The sequence below is a fragment of the Cyprinus carpio genome, chromosome A9 (genome assembly GCF_018340385.1).
Source record: "Cyprinus carpio isolate SPL01 chromosome A9, ASM1834038v1, whole genome shotgun sequence".
NCBI lineage: Eukaryota > Metazoa > Chordata > Actinopteri > Cypriniformes > Cyprinidae > Cyprinus > Cyprinus carpio.
The window spans coordinates 32,248,231-32,269,806 of NC_056580.1; the positions used below are offsets into that span (position 1 = coordinate 32,248,231).

The window sequence follows — 21,576 nt, forward strand, 5'->3', positions numbered from 1 at the left end:
CAGGCAGTTTCATGCCTTTAATCGGCTACTGTTTAAGATTGTTCTGCCTAGGTGTTAAAAGTAATTTTCTGTGTTCAAAATTAAGTTCAGTCAACAGCATGTTTCGCATTTTATTGATTCTGATAATCAGATTGTCATAAATGCTGTTGTTATATAATTTTAATTCCTTTTAAAGGTGAATGTAGCTTATGATGTCCTTGTCTGGAAAGATGTACAGACTGCTTCAGACCTATTCACCTAATTCTTCTGCTTATTTATCTCACTGTCTTTTGTTGCCCTTGCAGAAACTTGTGGTGGACAATGTGGAAGTTCTGACCCAGATGAGGACCAGCTTTGACAAGCCGGATCATATGGCAGCACTCTTTAAGCGACTCACATGTGTGTATCAGTTGTGGGACTTATAATTATATACAATACCGAAATCAAAAGTTGGGGTCGGTAAGATTTGTGTAAAAAAACAAAAAAACAGTTAAGACTTTTATTCAGCAAGGACACAAAAAAAGATCAAAAGACAGTAAATTAACAGTAAAATAAATTATATTACGAAAGATAAATGCATCCAGGAAAAATAAGACGTTTCCGTAAAAATGTTGATGATCAGAATGATCATGTGACACTAAAGACTGGAGTAATGATGCTGAAAATTCAGCTTTGCCAACAGAAATAAATTAAATTAAAATAATAATATTTAATGATATAACTGAGTTTTTTAAGCAAATAAATGCGGCATGGGTGAGCAAAAGAGACTTCTTTCAAAAATGACGTGTATATTTGTATATTATTATATTAATATGCTTTTTTGTGAAATAATCAGTACTGGACAGATATTCTGATCACAGAGTATATACAATACTAAATTAAGTACTTTATCAAATAAATTCCTCTCTCGCTCTCTCTCGCTCTCTCTCTGATTATATGTCTTCCTGTCAAAGTGGTTCACATATTGACATAGTTTTAGAGACATACACAAAGCTATATTAATATTGTGAGACAAGGTGAGAAATGACAAATACAACTCCAAAAATATAAAAATGAGAATTTAAATGAAATATTTGGAATATTTTAAACATTGTAAATTTCCAGTCATCTCCATGTACCCCAGGTTGAGAAGCCCTGTATTAGGCTGTTTGGAATGTCATGGTATGAGCTCTAATAAGCTTGCAGACAGGGCCAACAAAACAGAGCTATTTGTGCTATTTGTTATGGCTTGTCCTCATACAGTCATATTACTGAGCTCAAATATAAGCAGGAATTTAGAAATCCCTTCTGAGGAATGTGGCCCATATACACACACCACCTGCAGACCTATTTTTAGTAGTACTAAAGGAAGAAAATGGCTTATTTTTGGAAGTTATTAATATGGCTTGTCTTCTATTTCTGTAGCAGTTGACAGCGTGCTGAAACGGATGACCATCATTGGCGTGATTTTGTCGTTCCGCTCTCTAGCTCAAGAAGCTCTCAGAGATGTGAGTTTTTATCCAGATGTCTCATCTCGTTTCTCTCATGACTTGCTCTACTCTCACATGGACACCTTACTGTACACCTTATAGCTGACATCTTGCTCATTACAATCCTGTATTAGCTTTTCTCTTCTTCCATGAAATGCATAAGATGTTATGTAGAATTTCCAAGCCGCTCTTTCTCATACAGTAAACATGGGTGATCATTTGTACTGCCAAGCTCCAAAAAGCACCAAATAAGTTGTCTATATTACTTGTGCACTATATTACGTATCTTCTGAAGTCGTGCAATGAACAGAGCTTCTGCAGCTCTCAGATCTACTTTGCATTCTCATATATTTTAAAATCTGTTGTTATTAACTAAAACTAACAATATTAAAAATCTTTTTTCTTGACTGTAAGTCAAATCTTATAAATAAAATATAAAAACTAATAAAAATGGCTAAAGCACATAAAACTCTAATTAAAATTAAAACTGAAAATATAAAAATAAAACGCTATGCAAGTTGTTAAATACTGTGATATGATATAAATAATACTAAAATGAAACTTTTTCAAATGTGTCACCTGAAGATACTTCGGTTTAGTTGTCACGTGTCACATGACAAGTTTGAATATGCATAAGTGTGAAAGAGACATGCAAAATGTGTAGAGCAGGGGGTCCCCAGGACTGGAATTGAGAACCAGTGAGTCATTATAGACTATTTATGTAGGGTTTTTTGTGCTTATTGAAGCTTGGTCCTGTAAATCACTGTCCATTTTATTTTAAGGAAAAGGGCGGCTAAGACATCCTTCTGATTTTTGTGTTTGAAGGAAGAAATAATATAATACAGCATTGGAATGAAGTGAGGTTGAGTAAACTATTCTGAGTTGGTTAACTGTTCCTTAGTTTGAAGATGTTGTAGGCCAAATGAGCTCTAATCACAGATTTATCCTTTTCTCCAGGTGCTGTCCTGCCACATTCCCTTCCTTGTGAGCTCTGTGGAAGACTTCAAAGACCACATTCCTCGTGAAACTGACATGAAGGTAGGTGACGTTCAGACTTGCCGTCAGCAGTAACGACGGGCCGCCGGACCTGAAATTCTCCCTTTTCTCAGGTCGCCATGAACGTGTACGAGCTGTCTTCTGCTGCAGGCCTGCCCTGTGAAATCGACCCTGCTCTGGTAGTGGCTTTGTCTTCCCAGAAGTCTGGTAGGTTATTTCAGACCATTCAAAATGGTATTGCACATCAGGCCATTTCAAACCCAGATGTAAATTTTTGGCATCAAAATATAAACTGGCCCAGTTTTTTCCCTTTCAGAGGAAAATAAAATGCTGTAACTGGAAGTGCTTTGGTTTTGGCCTCTTAAGAAAGTGCAGATTATGTCGATATGCATCAGGTGTTTTTGCTCTAGATTTGTTAAAACGCAGAGTGTCCACTTTGGGAAATCACCTTTTATCAGTGTTTGCTACAAAATAGGTAGTTAACAAAGTTTGACGTCGGTGTGCACGTAGTTGAAAGAAAAGCTGAACAGGAATTCTTTTTCCAGAGTGCACTTTGGTGCTCAAATCTAAAGACCATTTCATGCCAAATGATTTACCAGAAATCCCTGTATTAAGACCTTCGATGCAAGCTAGCTGGCTGTAAAATAGGTTTGGGTTGTGTTGAAAGGTTAAGTGGAATCACATGGTTTATTTCAGGTCTAATCTGATCAAGTACTGCAGTGTTAGGATGCTCACTTGCACTGTGATTATGGTGTAACCTCACACTATAATACACACTCAGAAACATGCATTACATCCACACCCATGGTCACTTCAGTCACAGTATCAGTTTACCATGTCTTATTATTTCTGTGAGAAAGTTTAAAACCTCACATGGCCAGGCCTATCTTGACCACAACCTCCAGAGTTAAAAATAATACAAAATATCTGTGCATAGCAGATCTGCACTTTAGTTTCTCATGAGTGTCATGTTTCGGTGTTGAAGAGTAGCTAACTAAAAGCGACACTACTAACTTTTTAGTAGTGTAATAGGAACTTGGTTTTCTTCGAAATAGCATTGCCAGTAACAACAACTTTTTGTAACCATGTTATGTGACAAAATAATGCTACTTGATTTATAAATGCTGCAAGCATTTTTTTATTTTTTTGGGCTCTGTATTACAATGCAGTTTTACAGACATGCAAACTGAGGCATTAATCAAACAAACTTAATTTTAATGAATCAGTTCATTCAGACAGGTTGTTCCAGTTAACTGGTTCAAAAAGAGTCACTGATTCATTCAAGTCTATGCAAGGCATTTTACATTATCGTTTATTGGAAATTTTTAGTTAAATACTACTGTTTATCACAATATTTTTTATATTATGCTCAGTTATATAAAGTGTTTTATTTTATGTAATTTATAACTATGGAGTTTTGTTCCTCATAAATTAACTATTGTTATTTTTTAAAAACATGATGTTATAAATGTATTCGTTTACACTATTATTCAAACGTGGCGCCAAGAGTTTTTTTTTTGAAAGAAAGAATTGATACAAGGATGCATTAAATTGCTAAAAAAAAAAAAAAAGTTTATAATGTAATTAAAATATTTATATTTTGAATAAATGCTGTACTTTTGAACGTTTCATTCTTTAAAGAATCCTGAAAATGTCCACAGAAATAAGGGAACTGTTTTCAACATGCTGAAAATTCAGCAACACCATTACAAGAATACATTTTAAAATATATTAAAATAGAAAACTGCATTTTTAAACTGCAGTAATATTTCACAATATTTGTACTGTATTTTTTATCAAATAACATCAGAATATAAATCTCTTACAAAAAAGTATTTTTGTTTCAAAAACATTTAAAAAAAATCTTACAGACTGAAAAATTTGTAAATGGTAGTGTATGTAAAATTGCACTATATCGAAAAATTCTTAACATTTTTGTAACCTTACTGTAAAGAGTAACCACTACTTGAATAATGTGCATCTTTGTAGTTTGCAAAGTTTGTTTCAAAGTAGCTTCCCTCGCACAGCTGTTTTCAGATGCATTTGTCCAGCAATGCTTATCATACCCTCATCTGGCATTAGAGCCCGTTCGAGGAATCAGCTTCCTGAGAAGAGCCTTGTGCACCTAAACATATCTCATTCCACATAGCAGTTCTCCAGAACTGAGCAAAGCTCTCCGGTGAACAGCTTTCATTTTCTCAGAGCAGCCCAGACCCTCCTGGGCCTCTTGGCCAGCACTGATGTTTTTGTTCTGTTCCCCTGATGGTTAAATCCAAACGTCTTCTGTTTGCTATCTAAATAGCGAGTCAACTCAAACTAGACTTAATTGAATCACTCCCAAATGCTGTTGCACTAATAACATAAATAAGAGTTAATTTTTGGACACTAGTGCCGTTTTTCTTGGCTCTTTGCACAGATTTCCGGACACTGTCCAGAGAGAGAAATGCAATTTCCCTGCCATCTCACAATGGCAACACATTAGTATTTCTCTGAGCTACCTAAAGTAAAAAACTAATGTACTCAATTCTCTGTTTGTAACAGAAAATATTAGCCCAGAGGAGGAGTACAAGATCGCCTGCCTGTTGATGGTCTTCGTGGCCGTTTCCATGCCAACCCTAGCCAGCAATGTGATGTCACAGTACAGTCCCGCAATAGAAAGGTACCAATTTTTACATTTCAGTCTCGCGCTGAACCGCTGCGAATGAAATCAGATTACATCTGTGCTGTTTGAACTGCGGTCCGCGGAACGCCGCGTTTTAATGTGCGTGGCATTTATCGCGTGTGTGTGTGTGTGTGTGTGTTAACTTTCTCTAAATCTTTTAAGGTCACTGCAACAACATTCACTGTCTGGCTAAAGCGATAAACCAGATTGCTGCTGCTCTGTTCACTATCCACAAGGGCAGCATAGAGGATCGCCTCAAAGAGTTCCTCGCGGTATGTAACTATTAGTAGTAATTGTCCTAATTCCAGGCTTAAAGCTTTTTAATTTCCAATACTTTTAATACACAACATGCCATTTACGTTAACATGTCAACAATAAACACTCAATTTGTGCAACTCTCTCTGTGGGAATTTGCAGCTTAATAAAACCCTGTAATTCTCTCCCACAGCTCGCCTCCTCCAGCCTGCTGAAGATTGGACAGGAGACGGATAAAACCACTACACGGAACAGGGAGTCTGTTTACCTGCTCCTGGACATGGTGAGTGAATCCACTCCTCCATTACGAGACAAAATTCAAAATCAAGTCTATTCTTCATGATTATGTGCTATGAGGTTTTTAATTATGTGATATATACTGAAAAAGAAAAAAATATTTGGCAATTTAATATATATATATTTTATTTGAATAATTATTAGTTTTTTTTATTTCACTTTTTAGAAGATTTTTGAGATCACAGTGAATTTTACAGAAGTAAAAGGCTGTCCACTTATCAGTTATTGTTACCATAAAAAACAGAAATCACAGCCTGATGAATGATGTGATTAAGTCTTCTTCCCATACATGTTCAAACAAAATACATTTGGGGGAAAAAGATTTTCATTTTAAATAAAATGCTTATTTCATCAAAGAATCCTGGAAAATATGTTTCAGGATTTCCACAACAAAATATTAAGCAGCAAAAAAACTGTTTTCAACATTGAATAATAAGAAATGTTTCACCTAATCAGAATATTGGTATGATCTTCTAAAGGATCATGTGACACTGAAGACTGGAGTGATGATGCTGAAAATTCAGCTTTGCATCACAGGAATAAATTACATTTTAAAAATATATTAAATAGAGAATAATATTTCACAATACATAAATAATAATTCTTTTGACTGTATTTTTAAATAAATGCAGCCTTGGTGAGCATAAGATATATATATATATAAAATAGATTTTATAAAATATATATAAATAAAACGTTACTGACTTCAGTCATTGCGAAGCATAAATATATATATATATTTTTTTTTTTTTTGGTAAGATTTTTTATATATATATATATATATTATATATATATATATATATATAATATATATATATATTATATATATATATATATATATATATATATATATAAAATCTTGCCAAAAAAAAAAAAATCTATATATTTTTATGCTTCGCAATGACTGAAGTCAGTAACGTCACATTGTTTCATGAGTAGTTAATTTCCTTAGAATAGATATTAATTCATCTTTTTTCATATACTTTGTTACTTTAAACCAAATGCTGTGAGAATTTAATTGCTCTCAGATTGGTTCAGTGTTTAGAACTGAAGAATGTTTTGAAATCCCTATGGAGAAAATCAATGGGGAAAATACTTAAAAGAACCAAACCAACTGCTTTGGTTGCGCACGATTTCTCCATATTTCCATCGTTTTGTTCTGATGACTGGGAAAATGTGCTAAGGACTGTTTCTGTTGTGTTTGTGTTTGAGAGTCACGCAGCTCTTTTGATCTGTAAGGCTTTGAGGGGTATTTGTCCATGGCATTTTTCACTCTTTGAAGCGCAATCTGCATGAGCCCACGTGTGTCAGCTGCAGCAGAACATCCCAATCCCATCACCCTGACATCTGTTCTGAACGTGATTGTTTTTGGCTAGATCGTTCAAGAATCACCATTCCTCACCATGGACCTCTTGGAATCCTGCTTCCCGTACGTCCTGCTCCGGAACGCCTACCCACGCCGTCTACAAGCAGTCTGTGTCTTCTTCTGCATAAGAGTTCCCGAGCACTCGAGCCGCGGATACTTCAGCCCTCATTCCATATTCCTCTGTAGGATTCTCCAATGTTATAGTCTTACCCGTTCAAGACTTTTGATGGGATCAAAACTTTTGACACTGAATAAAGAAAAAAATATTTGTTTATCGACCACTTACAGTGATCAAGTTTGATCCCAGGGACTAGTGACACTAAGTATAATTTTGAATATTTTTTTTTTTTTTTTTTTGGTTTGTGTTTTAATTTGCAATGGTTAAACATGGAAACAAACACATGAAATAGTTATTGTGTGTGTTGGGACATGGGGAGGGCAAAGGTTAAATAATAAAAAACCCAAAACAATCCAAAATCCTTTTAACAAAAAAAATATGCCTCTATGAAACCGTGATTCTTTTTTGATGTTGTTCTAGTGTGGGTTACTGCGTGCTTCTCTCTCTCTCTCTCTCTCTCTCCCTCCCTGTGAATTTGCATTTATTTCATTACATTTTGTGTTTCTTTGACATACTTGCCAAATTAATGGATATAACAGCATCTCATCTGGATTGAAACGGCAGAATTGTGCATAACTACATGTTCTAAAAGCAACCTAGTGTTGTCTGTACAAAGCATAGTATAATTTTTTAACTAACTTTCATGATGCCTTGTGGCATTGACACTCCATTGTACCTGTCTGTGAGCTATAATAAACATTCTTACATATTTATTGAATGTTTATTAGTTGTTTCCCCCCTCCTCTCCCTTAACCGGTTTTATATGTTTTGGATTTTTTGGAAATGACAATGTATCTTCCATAACATGAATAAACATCAGGTCAAATGCAGTTTGACTGGTCCACTTTAATGCTGTTTAAGTGATGTAAAGTAGTTTTGAAATAACTGGAAATAACAGGAAATTGTACTTTTGAGTTGATTTGTTTCAATAATTCAGTCAAACCAATTCACATATCTGTCTAAATGATTTATTAATAGATCATTTTCAATTTTATTATTATGATGGATTAAAAGTCCTTATCCAAAGGTCACTGGCAACTTTAAAGTTCATGGGAAATTCATTTGTCAAAAAAGTGGGAACCCCGTAACAGGTTGCATGCAGGAATATGAAAAATGGCTTCTATATACAGTATTTTTTATTATTCTGTTTTTAGTCCAAGCTGACCGGAACATTGCTATTTCTTTGATCGGAGGCTGCTCATCTAAATCTTCTCACATAAACTGAGCCAAAGGCCATAACTGTCCAGATGTCTTCGAAAGACTAGATTTACCTTTTATGGACTTTTTTTAAATTTTGTTTGCACTCTGATTTTAGCTTCACATTTAAGTTGGATATGACCCCTTTTTGGTATATAGTTAAAACCTAATTTTTATGTTGCTGCTGAAACAAAAACATATTTCTCCAGGTGCAAACTCCATAACTGAGCGCTGCGCCATGCAAACGATTTGCTACATAGCTGTTCTTCTAGATAGTCTCTGGCTCTCATAAACATATTGATGTTTTGTGGTACGTAGTGACATTATTTCAGCGATTGTATCTTCTGGTGGACGGATATCACTTCATTAATTTGCTTAATAGAGAGCTGTTTATGGTCTTAAAACCCAGAAGAGAATTAGCTCTTGAGTCATGAGTTCCCTCGAAAATTTCTAAAGGGATTTTAGCCTAGCAGTTTTTTCGATTTATGAGTAAATTAAGTTTTGTAGTTAACATTTTTTTGAGGAGACTTTCACATTTTATTGTACAACATAAATTACCTACAGTCATTTCTCAAATATCCCGTTAAACATAAGATGCTAAAAAAATTCTACATAAAGAGACTACAAAACAGATGTCTGCTTCGTCAAGAACACAACTTCACATCCTTATGGTAGTTGTAGTTTAGTAACTTGCAATGCGACCAACAAATTTTTTTTTTTTTTTTTTTTTTTTTGTTGCCAGAAATCACTTCTAAGGTATGACTGTGTGCTTTATGTTGTAAAACGTGAAATGAATGTTAGTCATAAACCTTATTTTACTCGTAAATAATAAATAAAATATAAAAACACAGGCTAAAATATAGGCTACTGGTCAACCAGCGAATTTGATTTCAAGGAAAATTCTACCCTTAATATTTATGTAGATGCCATTCTAATTTCTCCATATTTTAAGTCAAGCATTATGGCTTAGCCTACACAATGTGCAAAAACATAAACTCCAATTTTATTTATTATTTTTTTAACGTTTCTGTAGTGCCCTAATCAACACAGACAGATGTTGATTAGAGGTCTGCCTTTAAATTAACACCTCCTTATGTCCACAACTCTATGTACTATTTGACTTATTCAAGCAGCGCTTTTGTCTCGGTTAAAGTCGTTTACGGCAGCAATAAGTCAACAGTCTCGTGTTTGAGGGGCGCAACAGGAGACTGGAGTGATGGAGGAGGAGGTGGGCTGCTTTATGTCCCCAGCCCACCTCCTCTTATTCCTCCTCCTCCAGCTGCTTCCAGTCACTTTCTGTCAGCAGGAACTGGAGGAGAGATCAGTTCACCAGCGCGCTCCTGAAGTGAGGAACCCGACGACCATTTCCAGGAGAGAAATTATTTTTTTCCCACCTTCCATTTGAGCGAGAATATAAAAAATATGAGCTTTCGTTCTCTGTTCATCTGATGCAATACTTCAGTATGGTGAAAGTTAGTTTGAGGAAGTTTTGTTTTGGGGAGCTTTTACGCGCAAGAGGCTCGAGCTCTCCAGAAGATCTCCGCATGCCCTTGGTGAATTATAAATAGCTTGATCTCTCAACTGTGTTTTTATCACCAATAATATGTTTCCCTGCGAGATGCTCATCTGCGTCCTGGCCATCGCCTGTCTCCTGGAGATCCCCCGAGGCACCGCGGCCGCGTCCTGCGAGCCCATCCGCATCCCCATGTGCAGGACCATGCCGTGGAACATGACCAAGATGCCCAACCACCTCCATCACAGCACGCAGGCCAACGCCGTGCTCGCCATCGAGCAGTTTGAGGGGCTCCTGGGCACTCAGTGCAGCCCGGACCTGCTGTTCTTCCTGTGCGCCATGTACGCGCCCATATGCACCATCGACTTCCAGCACGACCATATCAAGCCCTGCAAGTCCGTGTGCGAGCGAGCCAAGTGCGGATGCGAGCCGGTCATGAAGAAGTATAACCATACGTGGCCGGAGAGTCTGGCCTGCGAGGAGCTGCCCGTCTACGACCGAGGAGTCTGCATCTCACCCGAGGCTATAGTTAAGGCGGAGGGGCCAGGTTTTCATTCATGCATTTTTCGTTATTTACTGTTAAATAATAAATAGGGAGAATTCAGGTAAATTGGGACTCTTTTGATAGTCAAATCAGTGTCAAAAAGTGACCCAATTTATGCAAATATAGCTACTGTATTTATCAAATTTTCTTATGTATTATAGATAGATACGTATTTTATTGTAGTCTATGCATATAGTGTGATAAATAGATTTATATGTAAAGTGTGAGATAATTTTTAATATTATCATTGTCATCATTAACATTATATGGCATTAATTCAGGTAGATAATTAGACTTTTGATAATCTCAGTATCGAACAGTGGAACATTTTTTCTTACATGTATACACTGAAGTGATTAATTTTATATTATATTATATTATAATGAAAGTTTGTCTTATGGGGGCACTTTTGACAGTCATCTCAGTTTTCAAATATATAGCTAATTTGTATTCATACACTTTAGTTGTAACTTATATCATGTATATAGTGTTTACTTTATTATTATTTTTTTTTTTTCTAATATCTGCAATCATTATCATCAATGGAATTTTGTTAAAAATAAATCCTGTTAAAATAATCCTAAAACATTTCTTCCCTAAAGATAATCCTTACTATCAAGACCCTTCAAAATGTAACCCCTGGTGAGATCATTTTTGATTACTTTGTGAATTATTTGTTTAACATAGCAACATTTAAAGAGGGTATTTCTGGAATGCATAGATGAAATGCAGTTTGAACATGAAACTCTCTGGTTCTGGTTCTTGTGCAGAAGGAAATCCCAGACTTCCCAATGGATTCACAATAATACCAACTGCAAAAGAGAGAATGGTATGCTATTTGAGTATTAATATTTTTTTGTTTTATATTTATTATGTTTTTTTAGTTTTGTTAATGTGCATAATTCTTAAATATTATGTAATGTGCAGATATGTTATACATACATGGTATTTATGCAAAAATATAAAAATATTTATTTAAACATAACTTTACTGATTTATTATAGCTGTAACCTAAAATTTCTGAAAATAAAATCCTTTGCTTTTTTTAGATCGGTGCAAAAATGCAAGCCTGTGAAACTTAGTAAAAAGACATATTCAAAGAACAATTACAATTATGGTAAGGCCTGAATGTTTATTTTACAATTTTACCTTGTGCAGACGACAGTGTTTTTGTATGTCTTACACATTCTCTTTTCTAAACAGCAGGTTAAAACTCAGGCTAATTTTTGTAATCCTTAAAACAGGACACGCTTTCATTGTTTCTCTTTGCAGTCATCAGGGCAAGAGTGAAAGAGATCAAGACTAGAAATCATGACCTGAGCGCTATCGTGGAAGTCAAAGACATCTTGAAGTCTTCTCTGGTCAACATCCCTCGAGACACTGTCACTCTTTATTATAATTCTGGGTGTCTGTGTCCTCCGCTAGCAGCTAATGAGGAATATATCATCATGGGTTATGAAAATGAGGAAAGGTCCCAGGTAACGCCTGATTTATGTGATGAGGATATTCGTGGATTATATTCCTGTCCTTATAAATCATTCTCTCACAGACTGCTGCTCATTGACGGATCCATTGCACAGAAGTGGAAAGAAAAAGTGGGACGGAAAGTGAAGGTATAAAAAATAGCATTCACTACATTACACAGTGGCCCCACAAAGTATTTAGATACTTTAGTCTTAAAAATATCTAAATGTTACTTAAAATACCTAAAATGTCAATGCATTAGATGCAAAATATCAAATCAAGCAGCAGCTGCAAACAAATGATGCTTTGATACTTTTATGAGTCAGTTTTTGCTCAGTGACATTTAGATCAATGGGTCTTTAAGATGATTTTTCATGGAAGTATAAATTCAGTTCTCCTTAATTTCACACAGGTGCCATATAGCTAGCTAGATAGATAGATAGATAGATAGATAGATAGATAGATAGATATAATATCTAGCAAGAAAATGTTTTTTCTTCTGCAACTTGCATTGAATAAAGTCATACATTTCTGTGTTTTATGGCTTTGACCTGCTGACATAAAATCTAACACTGTAGAGCCTTTAAATGAGCATATGGAAAGAGGCCCCTGATGCAGAGGGCAATGGGAAGTGACTAATGTTTTTCCTGTGTGTGCCAGGACTGGGACAGGAATTTGCATAAGGAGAAAAGAGTAAACTCAGATAAGAGCAAAACAAGACGGAGACACTAACTGTCCTTAGAAAAACCACAAGGACAAGCCCAAGGAGGAGAAGAGGTTCAAAAAACTGAAAAATTGCACTATTGTACTTTTTTTTTTTTTTTTTCATTTTTGGCTGAGACTGTTTTTTAGTTGTTTGCTTTGTTTTATTGTCGTTATATATTCTCATAAACAAAATGTTGCCTTTGCACAAAGAAAATGTTGGTTTGACATTGCTGTGTATCCTTGCTGGGAAAGGGTGGTGTGCGTGAGTGTCGGGCAGCGTTTGTCCATCAAAGTGAGAAGGAATGAACGGGAGGGAGGAGTATTTTTCTAGCAGCGTGGAGGTAGAGAGCCACGGAGATGCCAGTTGTGCTTTGACATGACGCAGCGCTCCATTGAGCTCTCTGTGTACAAATTCAACAAAAAGCGCTCTCATCACAGACTGAATTTTCCCCTCAGGAGGTTTAAACATTCTTCTGAAGAACAATGAACAGCGCGGGGAGAGAGAGAGGATCCTTTGGCAGAAGCACAGTGATGTCAAGATGATCCAAGACTAGGAGTGTGTAACATTATTGTGACGAAAACAAGCTGTTGGGCTTTCTGAATGGTGTTCATTTAAAAAAGAAAAAAAGAAAAAAAGCTTCTTACATGATAATTTCTGTAGTTCTGTTCTCTTGTAGATATGCTTGATCTAAATGTTCATTCCTAGGAAGAAGTTTGCATTTGTAGAGTGTCATGCATTGAACTGGCTATTATTGTACAAACTGTACATAATGCTTCAGAATCCACCGTGAGACCATTATCAGTCTAAACTCGGTTTACATCTAGCTGATGACACAACCATGTTTGTATGTTAATGACATCAATTTCACAAATAGACATTTTGTCTTCCAAGACAAACAAGGAAATATTTCTGTACTTTCGGTTCAAGTAAAGATGTTTAATCTTATTCCACTCAGTGTGACGTGTATTTATTTTTTCTTTACAACAGAAGTGGCATACTTAGAAGCAAGAATTCACTTGAGAAGCAAAATGGCTTAAGATCAAAACTGAAAATTTGCTTAAAATTGCATTGCAATGGATCCTCTGCAGTGAATGGGATCCTCTGCCGTCAGAATGAGAGTCCAAACAGCTTATACAAAACATCATGATAATCAAAAACCAAAAAAACCAATCTATGTCCTCTATCCATAAAAAGCTTCCTCCATTGAAAAAATACTAGTCCTAAAACAATAAACACATATCTAACTTAAAATAAAAAGCTTCCTCCAAAAAAACTAGTCCTCTATCCATAATATTGCTTCTCCCAGTTTTGAAAAGACTCATCTGAAAACAGTAGAGAAATATGGCACAGGTCAAGCAGGTGTTTACAAGCCAAGAAAATCCAAAACAGTTCTAAACAAATATGTTGGTGGATTTTGAGTGTAGAAGGGCAAAACAGGAAATAGATTTTTTTTCATTGGATGAAATGTTATGGTTGTGTAGACAGTTTACAGTTAAAACGCCTGATGGACTTCTTACAAACACGTAGCTTTTTCACTTCACGACACATTGATTCATGGACTGGAGTTTACGGGTGATTTGGTGTGATTGGTTTTTTATCAGCTGTTTGGGACTGACGGCACCCATTCACTGCAGAGGATCCACTGGTGAGCAAGTGATGTAATGCTAAATTTCTCCAAATCTGGTGCAATGAAGAAATAAACTCATCTACAATCTTGGATGGCCTGAGGGTGAGTACATTCATTTAAAATTTTCATTTTTGAGAATGAAACCATTCCTTTAAGTCTCATCTTTGTAATATTTATCAAAATAGTTTTTTTTTTTTTCTTAAAACAAGAAAAAAAAAATCTGCTAATGGGTAAGAAAAATAATCTTGCTTTCCCATTGAATTACATTTATTTTTCTTACAAATTAGCAGATGCTTTTTCGTGGTTTAGGCATAAACCTAATTTTTGATACATTTAAACAGAAAACAAGACTTGATATAAAGTCATTTTTGCTTCTCAAGAAAATGTATTTTGATTTAACAGTTTAAATATTTTTACTAGAAAAGACAAAAATAGTAAGAATATCATGTTTTGCAGTTCACCCCACACTGCTCTGAAAAATCAAAGTGGACCATAATTTACTTAACTTTAAGTCTAAATTATATTAATGTCCTGCAACACCAACATTTAGGAATGACAAACAATAATGACTGTTTTCAAGCAGAGTTTCCTGACAAGATGAAAATTCGCCCTCATCTTACCTTTGGCTACTGTAACACTGGATAGGAGAGCAATCCAAACTAGCATGACTGTTTTGTGAAGCATTTCCTGCTGTCAGGAAAAGAGAGAGTCTCTGTTTTGTACTTTCTCAATATCGAAGGTCAGTACTGGGGCCTGGCACTTTGCACTACAGTAATCTACAGTATACTAGAGTCATACAGAGTTACTCTTTGTAAACAACTGCTTAGATAGAGAGCTGTTTGCAGTGACAAGCGTAAGACCCCATGTCCACCATTAGGCACAGACTGCAATACAAGAGCATGTTTAGTGCACACAAATTCTGCACTAACAAAAAATAAAATTAAACCAGTACATGACCACTACCTTTGACATGAAATGTTCCGTTCTTATTGTTTATGAAATCATTAGCGCAGTTGTTCCAAATAAAACATGTATATGTAGTCTTTACCAGATGTTAAAACCCATAAAAAAAACATATTCTTTTCCTTGAAACTACTATAAATAAACGTTACTGAAATAAAATAAAATATAAAACCCTTAAACTATTTTATTTCAGAGCTAGTTGCCAAAAGTCTACATTTCTCATTTTTGTTTAGTTTTAGCTTGACAGTACTAAATAAACAAAAAATAAAAGTAATACTTACATTAGAAAAAAACTTGACAAAAAAAACAGATTTCCTAAGACTTTTGGCGAAAATTAAAGTGAAGGATAGAACAAAAAAATATTAACCAAAAGCATACAAAAGGATATCAGTGATTCTTTCCAAAAAACAACGGAATATTTCACACTTCAATTTACCCTCCATACTTCTGTTATACATATTTTTCTAATGCATGTTATTGATCACTATTGCCGGAATGTATTAATCATGCAATCCTTTTAAAATCCCTCAATATCCTATCATATGGATAATTATATTATTAGTTGCATTTTATTTGCTTACAAACAGCATTGCTCTTCTGTTCCCTGATGTGCCATTCATGACTTATATCAGAACGGACCTGGGTGAACAGAGCCATCGATCAATAAGTGCTGACCATGTATGTCATATCTGTCAAGTTCCAAACGGATGTTGTTGAAAAGTACTCTGTGACAAATTGTTTATGTATCTGAAGGGCTGGCGTAATCACAGGGCATGGGGTTTATGGGAGAATGAACATGAAATGGATTGTTTATTGCGACATAAATTGACCAGCCTGTCTTTGGCCTGGGGATCTTATTGTAAGAGCCGGGGCTAATAAATGTCTTCACAATCAGTCTGTCCCTGCAGCCCCTCATATTTTAACCTGTTGAAATTATGCGAATGGTGGGAGCCTATCAAACAACATACGCGGCAATGTAAATCTCACTGTTATCACGCGTCCGTTCCTTCTCTAGAAGCTGCCGGAGGAGGGGGGCACGTCTCTGCTCATTCAGCATCGGCCACTGCATTCAAACCAAGGGCGCCTCCCCAAAAATACTATGACTTCTGACTTCACAAAACGACCTGTACTGACTACCAGAGGAGCAATTCAGTGAGGCCTAACTACAGTTTCTCCATAGAAAATCAGCTTACGCGCCATCACCCGGACTGGTTTGACATGCCTTATGCATTAGAAGGGACTACCCACTTCGCACGAATCGACTTGGCCGGCGATGGAGCGAGCAAGATGTGTTCATTTTATGATGCTGAGCAGAAATGTTCCTCTAAACTGATGTTTGATGTTTCTTCCAGCTGACAGAAAAAGATGTGAAAGCAGGACAAAAATATGCAGATAATCAAGTTCTAAATAGAGTGTTTGGATTTCAAATTCCTAGAAGTTGCTTTTCATTCAATCTCAGTATGTAAACTGAAGCTGTGAGACAGTCTTATGTGAAAACATGCATCACTTAAGGCCTAAAAACTGCACTATTTAAGTTAAAAGCAAACACTAGCTAATTTCATGGGTCCGATGTGTCCTGTTAAGCAATATAACAACAATAACGTAAGTGCACAACATTTTATGTGTGCATCAAGGGGACCAAGTTTTCACATCTTCATGTTTGTGTGTAACTGATCAGTCAGGTGATTTTGTTACTCAAGGGGGCAAAAGAGCTACCTTCAAATATTTGAGCATTAAAATAAAGTGAAACAAAAATAAACTAGCATTGAGCAGTTGTCAATATCATGTGTAACATTGAATTCTGGACATACTTGGTCCATAATTCTTCCCCCCAGATATGTGGTAAACATAATGTTAAGGTTGTGCTATATACTACATTAAAGAAATCCATACAAACATGTGAGAGGATGACGTCATAATACTGGATACTTACTAGTCAGAACAGGGCGACATATTAGTATGACCACAGGCATATATATAGTATTATATGTATGTATGTATATATATATTATATGTAGGTATTTATATGTCTTATGTATATATAATATATATGTATATATATCTCTATATATTATATAATATACCATTAGGGCTGCCAAATGCCTTATTATATACAGACAGATATTCATGTACACATCCAAAAACTATAGTTTATGTATAGATATATATATGTATGTATATTTAGCTTATATATATATATGCGTAATGGTCTTGTATGCTAAATGGAGGGGCGACCAGGGAAGAAGGAAAAAGATGTGGTAGATAAAGGTGTACAAGAAATAGGACCGATAACCGCACACCCTGTATATACATTTTGACATTAAAACCCATTCTAAAATGGTGGGGGATATTTTCATATTATAGTATAAGGCAGCTGGAGTCCAGTGCTCAAGAACCACTAGCAAAAGGGGTATACAGGCATGGGTTTCAGCAGTTCAGCATTCCTTGTGTGTCTTTATAACTCTCCCTAATAACTATACACGTATACACACCTATATATGTAAACAAACTTTTATTTTGAATGTGATTTATCGTGATTATCATATTTGACAGCCCTAATATATATATAATTATATATTATATACATAAATACATACATACATACATATATAGCGGTCGCCTTATAAGCGCGTCGAAGATCACGGGCGCTGCTCGGCGCTACTCCGCCTCCGGGGTGCTCGCTCCGCCGCCGCGCCCGGCGACGGGCGGGCCGGGGCAGCGCCGTCTCCTCCCGTTTCCGCGGGCGTCGAGCACGCAGCCGCGCGCGCGAAGTGAAGGCGCGCGCGGGCGCGCCGGCGGCCCGCGCTGTTTTTTTTTGTTTAGGTCGCTCTGCTCGGCTGGCCCCGGCTCTCGGCTCGTCGCACCGGATCACCGCACCCTGAGAGGATTGTGAAAACAAAACCCATTCAAAATGTGGGGGAGATTCACAAAGAGTGGGACTGCAGCTGGAGTCAGTGCTTCAAGAACCACTACACAAAGAGGTATACAAGAACTGGGTTTTCAGCTGTGACGCCCACCCCTCTCCTTGTGTCAAGCCACTCCTTGAACAACAGACAGAAGTCAGAAGCATCACTCGCTATTACAATAAGGACTGGTATGCTTGGCTGAGTGGTCCAAAAAGTTAATTATTCTCTGATGAAAGTAAATTTTGCATTTCCTTTGGGAAATCCTGGTCCAGAGTCTGGAGGAAAGAGAGGAGAGGCACACAATCCATGTTTTGCTTGAGGTCCAGTGTAACCAGTATCCACAGTCCAGCGTCGCATGGTTTGCTGTGTCCATGCACCCATTCGTGCATTTGCGGTGTTGGTCCACTGTGTTTTCTGAGGCTCCAAGGTCAACGCAAACCGTTATACCAACCCCGCGAAGTTTTAGAAGCAACTTCATGCTTCCTACGGCTGACCAACTTTTGTGGAGATGCAGATTTCATTTCTTCCAAACAGGACTGGCACCTGCACACAGTGCCAAATCTACAGTACTTGGTTTAAAGGACCCATGGTATCCCTGTTCTTAGTGGTCAGCCAACTTGACTGACCTGACCCACAAAGAAAATTCTATGGGGTATTGTGACGAGGAAGATGTGATATGCCAGACCCCGAAGAATTCGAAGAGCTGAAGGCCACTATCAGGAGCAAACCTGGGCTCTCATAACACCCCCTGAGCAGTGCCACAGACTGAATCGACTCCAGGCCCCGCGCATTTGCTGCAGTAATTCAGGCAAAAGGAGCCGCATCAACTAAGTAGTTTGGAGTGCTTGAACATGCTCATACTTTTCATGTTGCAGACTTTTTCAGTTGGGCCAAGATTTCTAAAAAATTCCTTTCTTGGTCTTAAGTAATATTCTAATTTTCTGAGATACTGAATTTTGGGATGTTTCCTTAGTTGTCGAGTTTATCATCATCAAAATCATAAAAAGAACACTATCCAAACATTTGAATAAACCATTAGAATATATCAGTCTGTACTAGGTTCAATGCATGCCTGACATGATATACAAGTTTCCCTTCTAGACTGGACTTCTTCGAATGGAAATAATTATCAATCACTTTTGAATGAAGTAGCGATTCTATTACTGTCCGACCCAGCAATAAGTGTAATAGACTAATAAAGTGTAATAGATTATAAGACTGGTTGTCCTCATGCGGAGAAGTGGGCCGCCTGCTCTGTGTGTGTGTGTTGTGATCGTGTCGATGTTATGGGCTGCTGGCCCCCTCAGCTTGGTGGCGTGTGACGTGCTCAATCGTGTGTAGCAGTGCTGACCGGCGGTGTTTATATACAGGGCCTCAGGGTCGTGATAAGGCGCGCGGACATTCGGCACTACGGTGGGGAGGTGGCCCGGTGGCCAGACACTCGGTGCAGTCGGTGTTCCACGCGTGATCTGCGGTGGTGTGCGTGCCATGTGTATAGACTTCATGGGTCCAACTGTAACTATATTGGCAGCTCAGTCGCGAGTGCCCGTGCCGGGCCCCGCCTGCACGCAATAGTCAGGTAGGAGGTCCACGTCTGCCCGTGTGTTTGACTGTAAAGTGGATATAGACATATGTCAACAATCCTTGTAACAAAAGTTTCGCTACAAAAACTCTCCAAAAGTCTGTAGTTGTGAGAAGCTAGGTTCACAGGAGAACCACACTCGCCGTACCGGGGACGACAAATGCCTTTGCGGTCTGGGTGTTTGCTGTCACGCTAAGTTGACAACTCCGCAAAGCAAAATACAACTGATGATTTGGCTCGCACTGCAGTGTCATCACAAAAGCTTCCGCCAAGCACTGCGTGAGCAGAGGACACGCTCGAACCCCCTTAACGTATTTCGTTGCGACATTGGTGGGCGACTGCTAGGCCACCGAGGGGGACAAGGGCACTGAGTGCACGGCCAGCTGAACTGTCCGCGCGAAAGCGCAGACAGAGACCGAGCGAGCGGTGTGCACTGATGCCTGTGAACACCAGTGAGGTCAGTATCAAAGCGGGAGCGCACGCGCCGCCCGCACAGGGGGGCGGGACACAACAGCTAAAGAGACTGCCTACAAGAGAAAGTTGTCCTTTTGGGGTCTCTTTTTTTCCTTTCTTAGGCCATTTTTCCTGTCACAGGACCGTAGGTCTGTGTTCATGAATATGAACGGTGATCAGACACACAGGTTGAATACTGTTTGGTGAAAAATCCTGAGGAAATGTTTCAGATTTGAGGTGTGCAGTGCAGGCCAATTGACTGCTGTCAAATTACATGCTGATAATATTTCAAGGTCATTAGTCATTCATATTTAATGAATACAATTTTCCAATTAATCACTACGTTTTTGGCAATGCAGTAATTAATTCACTGCCGTTACTAACTAACTAACGATTTTATTTACATTTAAACCACAATTGATTGACAAATAAACCCTTTCATTTACGGGTCATTCTTTTAAAGACTGTGAATTATTATTATGATGCCACTCTGATACATCTGGAGTCATATCGCATTTTGAGTGAGTCTTTATTAACATAACTAATTCTGTTAATAGTAAATTATTAATTATTATGTTAATAGTATTATTATTTTATGGTTTTACACCATTTTCAATGAGGAAAAAAGTTTAGCAGTTGCAAACTTTTAAACTTGCTTCTTGATATGAGGTTTTCTTTTTTTTTTTTTATTTCTTCATGTTAACAGGGAACTAAAGAATAGTTCACCAATGCTCTAATTAAGTGTATTCTATCGCAAAGGGAATGAAATGGGCATAGCAAAGCCAGAGTCACTTAGCAATAACTCTGTTTGCAAACAAGGCAACCGTTTTGCTCAATACCCATTAATTTGGGCTTTTACAGGGGAGGAAAACCGAACGCATTTTCATAGCTGTGCCTTCTGAAGCCAGTGGTTTTACTTCTAAGCTTTCGGTGTCTATCCCTCTGTATAAGCCGAAGAAGTAATTAAATCGTTGATGGGACAAAACATGTCCCTGCACTTCTTACTTGCCATTAGCAAATTGTGAACAGAAATCATTACATTTCCCACTTTGAGGGATGATTCACAAGAAATATTGTTATGTATTATTATTAACTCCTACTATGACATAAACAACGGCTAGAAGACACACTATAGTACCCTGTATTTTAAAACCTGAAAAAAACAGATCTGCTACAGTATGTCCTTACAGAAGGAAGAGGGTAGAGCTCTAATTTCCTAAAATTATAGAACTCTCCCTTTAAAAACCTTGTTACTTTTGGTCAACTCAGCCGCTAGATATTTCTGATAAGCATGTTGGTTTCCTCCCTAAAGTATCAGGTACAAAAGGCAAAGTCAGCCGTCATCTAAAGGTCCTCTTATTTTCACCTGCGTGTACGTCAGCATAGAGCAAAAACAGACACAGATTGAGAAGTCAGCCTTTATAGTGTTTTGACTATTCAAGAAGAAAAGCTTTATGGAATGTTTTTGAGACCACGCCG

The 21,576-nt window shown here is 37.3% G+C and overlaps 2 protein-coding genes and 1 pseudogene across 2 annotated transcripts; all 3 read left to right on the top strand.

Moving 5' to 3' along the window:
- Positions 1-7,422, top strand: part of LOC122146218 — a 33,521-nt pseudogene extending 26,099 nt beyond the window's left edge.
- Positions 7,423-9,833: 2,411 nt separating this feature from the next.
- Positions 9,834-11,042, top strand: LOC109099700 (secreted frizzled-related protein 3-like). Its single transcript, XM_042764485.1, has 2 exons — positions 9,834-10,399; positions 10,999-11,042. Exons 1-2 carry the CDS (start codon positions 9,943-9,945, stop codon positions 11,040-11,042), a joined length of 501 nt encoding a protein of 166 aa, XP_042620419.1. The 5' UTR covers positions 9,834-9,942.
- An 80-nt stretch (positions 11,043-11,122) lies between these two features.
- On the top strand, positions 11,123-12,744 carry LOC122146219 (secreted frizzled-related protein 3-like). The gene is made up of 5 exons (XM_042764486.1): positions 11,123-11,127; positions 11,446-11,513; positions 11,669-11,867; positions 11,946-12,009; positions 12,521-12,744. The coding sequence occupies exons 1-5, from the start codon at positions 11,123-11,125 to the stop codon at positions 12,590-12,592; spliced, it is 408 nt and encodes a 135-aa protein (XP_042620420.1). The 3' UTR covers positions 12,593-12,744.
- The last annotated feature ends 8,832 nt before the right edge of the window (positions 12,745-21,576 follow it).

Coding starts and splice junctions, on each gene's coding strand:
- LOC109099700 (XM_042764485.1), top strand. CDS start 9,943: ATGTTTCCCTGCGAGATGCTCATCTGCGTCCTGGCCATCGCCTGTCTC. Junction 10,400..10,998: donor AGTTAAGGCGGAGGGGCCAG/GTTTTCATTCAT, acceptor TCTTCCCTAAAG/ATAATCCTTACTATCAAGAC.
- LOC122146219 (XM_042764486.1), top strand. Junction 11,514..11,668: donor AAAGAACAATTACAATTATG/GTAAGGCCTGAA, acceptor TTCTCTTTGCAG/TCATCAGGGCAAGAGTGAAA. Junction 12,010..12,520: donor AAGTGGGACGGAAAGTGAAG/GTATAAAAAATA, acceptor TGTGTGTGCCAG/GACTGGGACAGGAATTTGCA.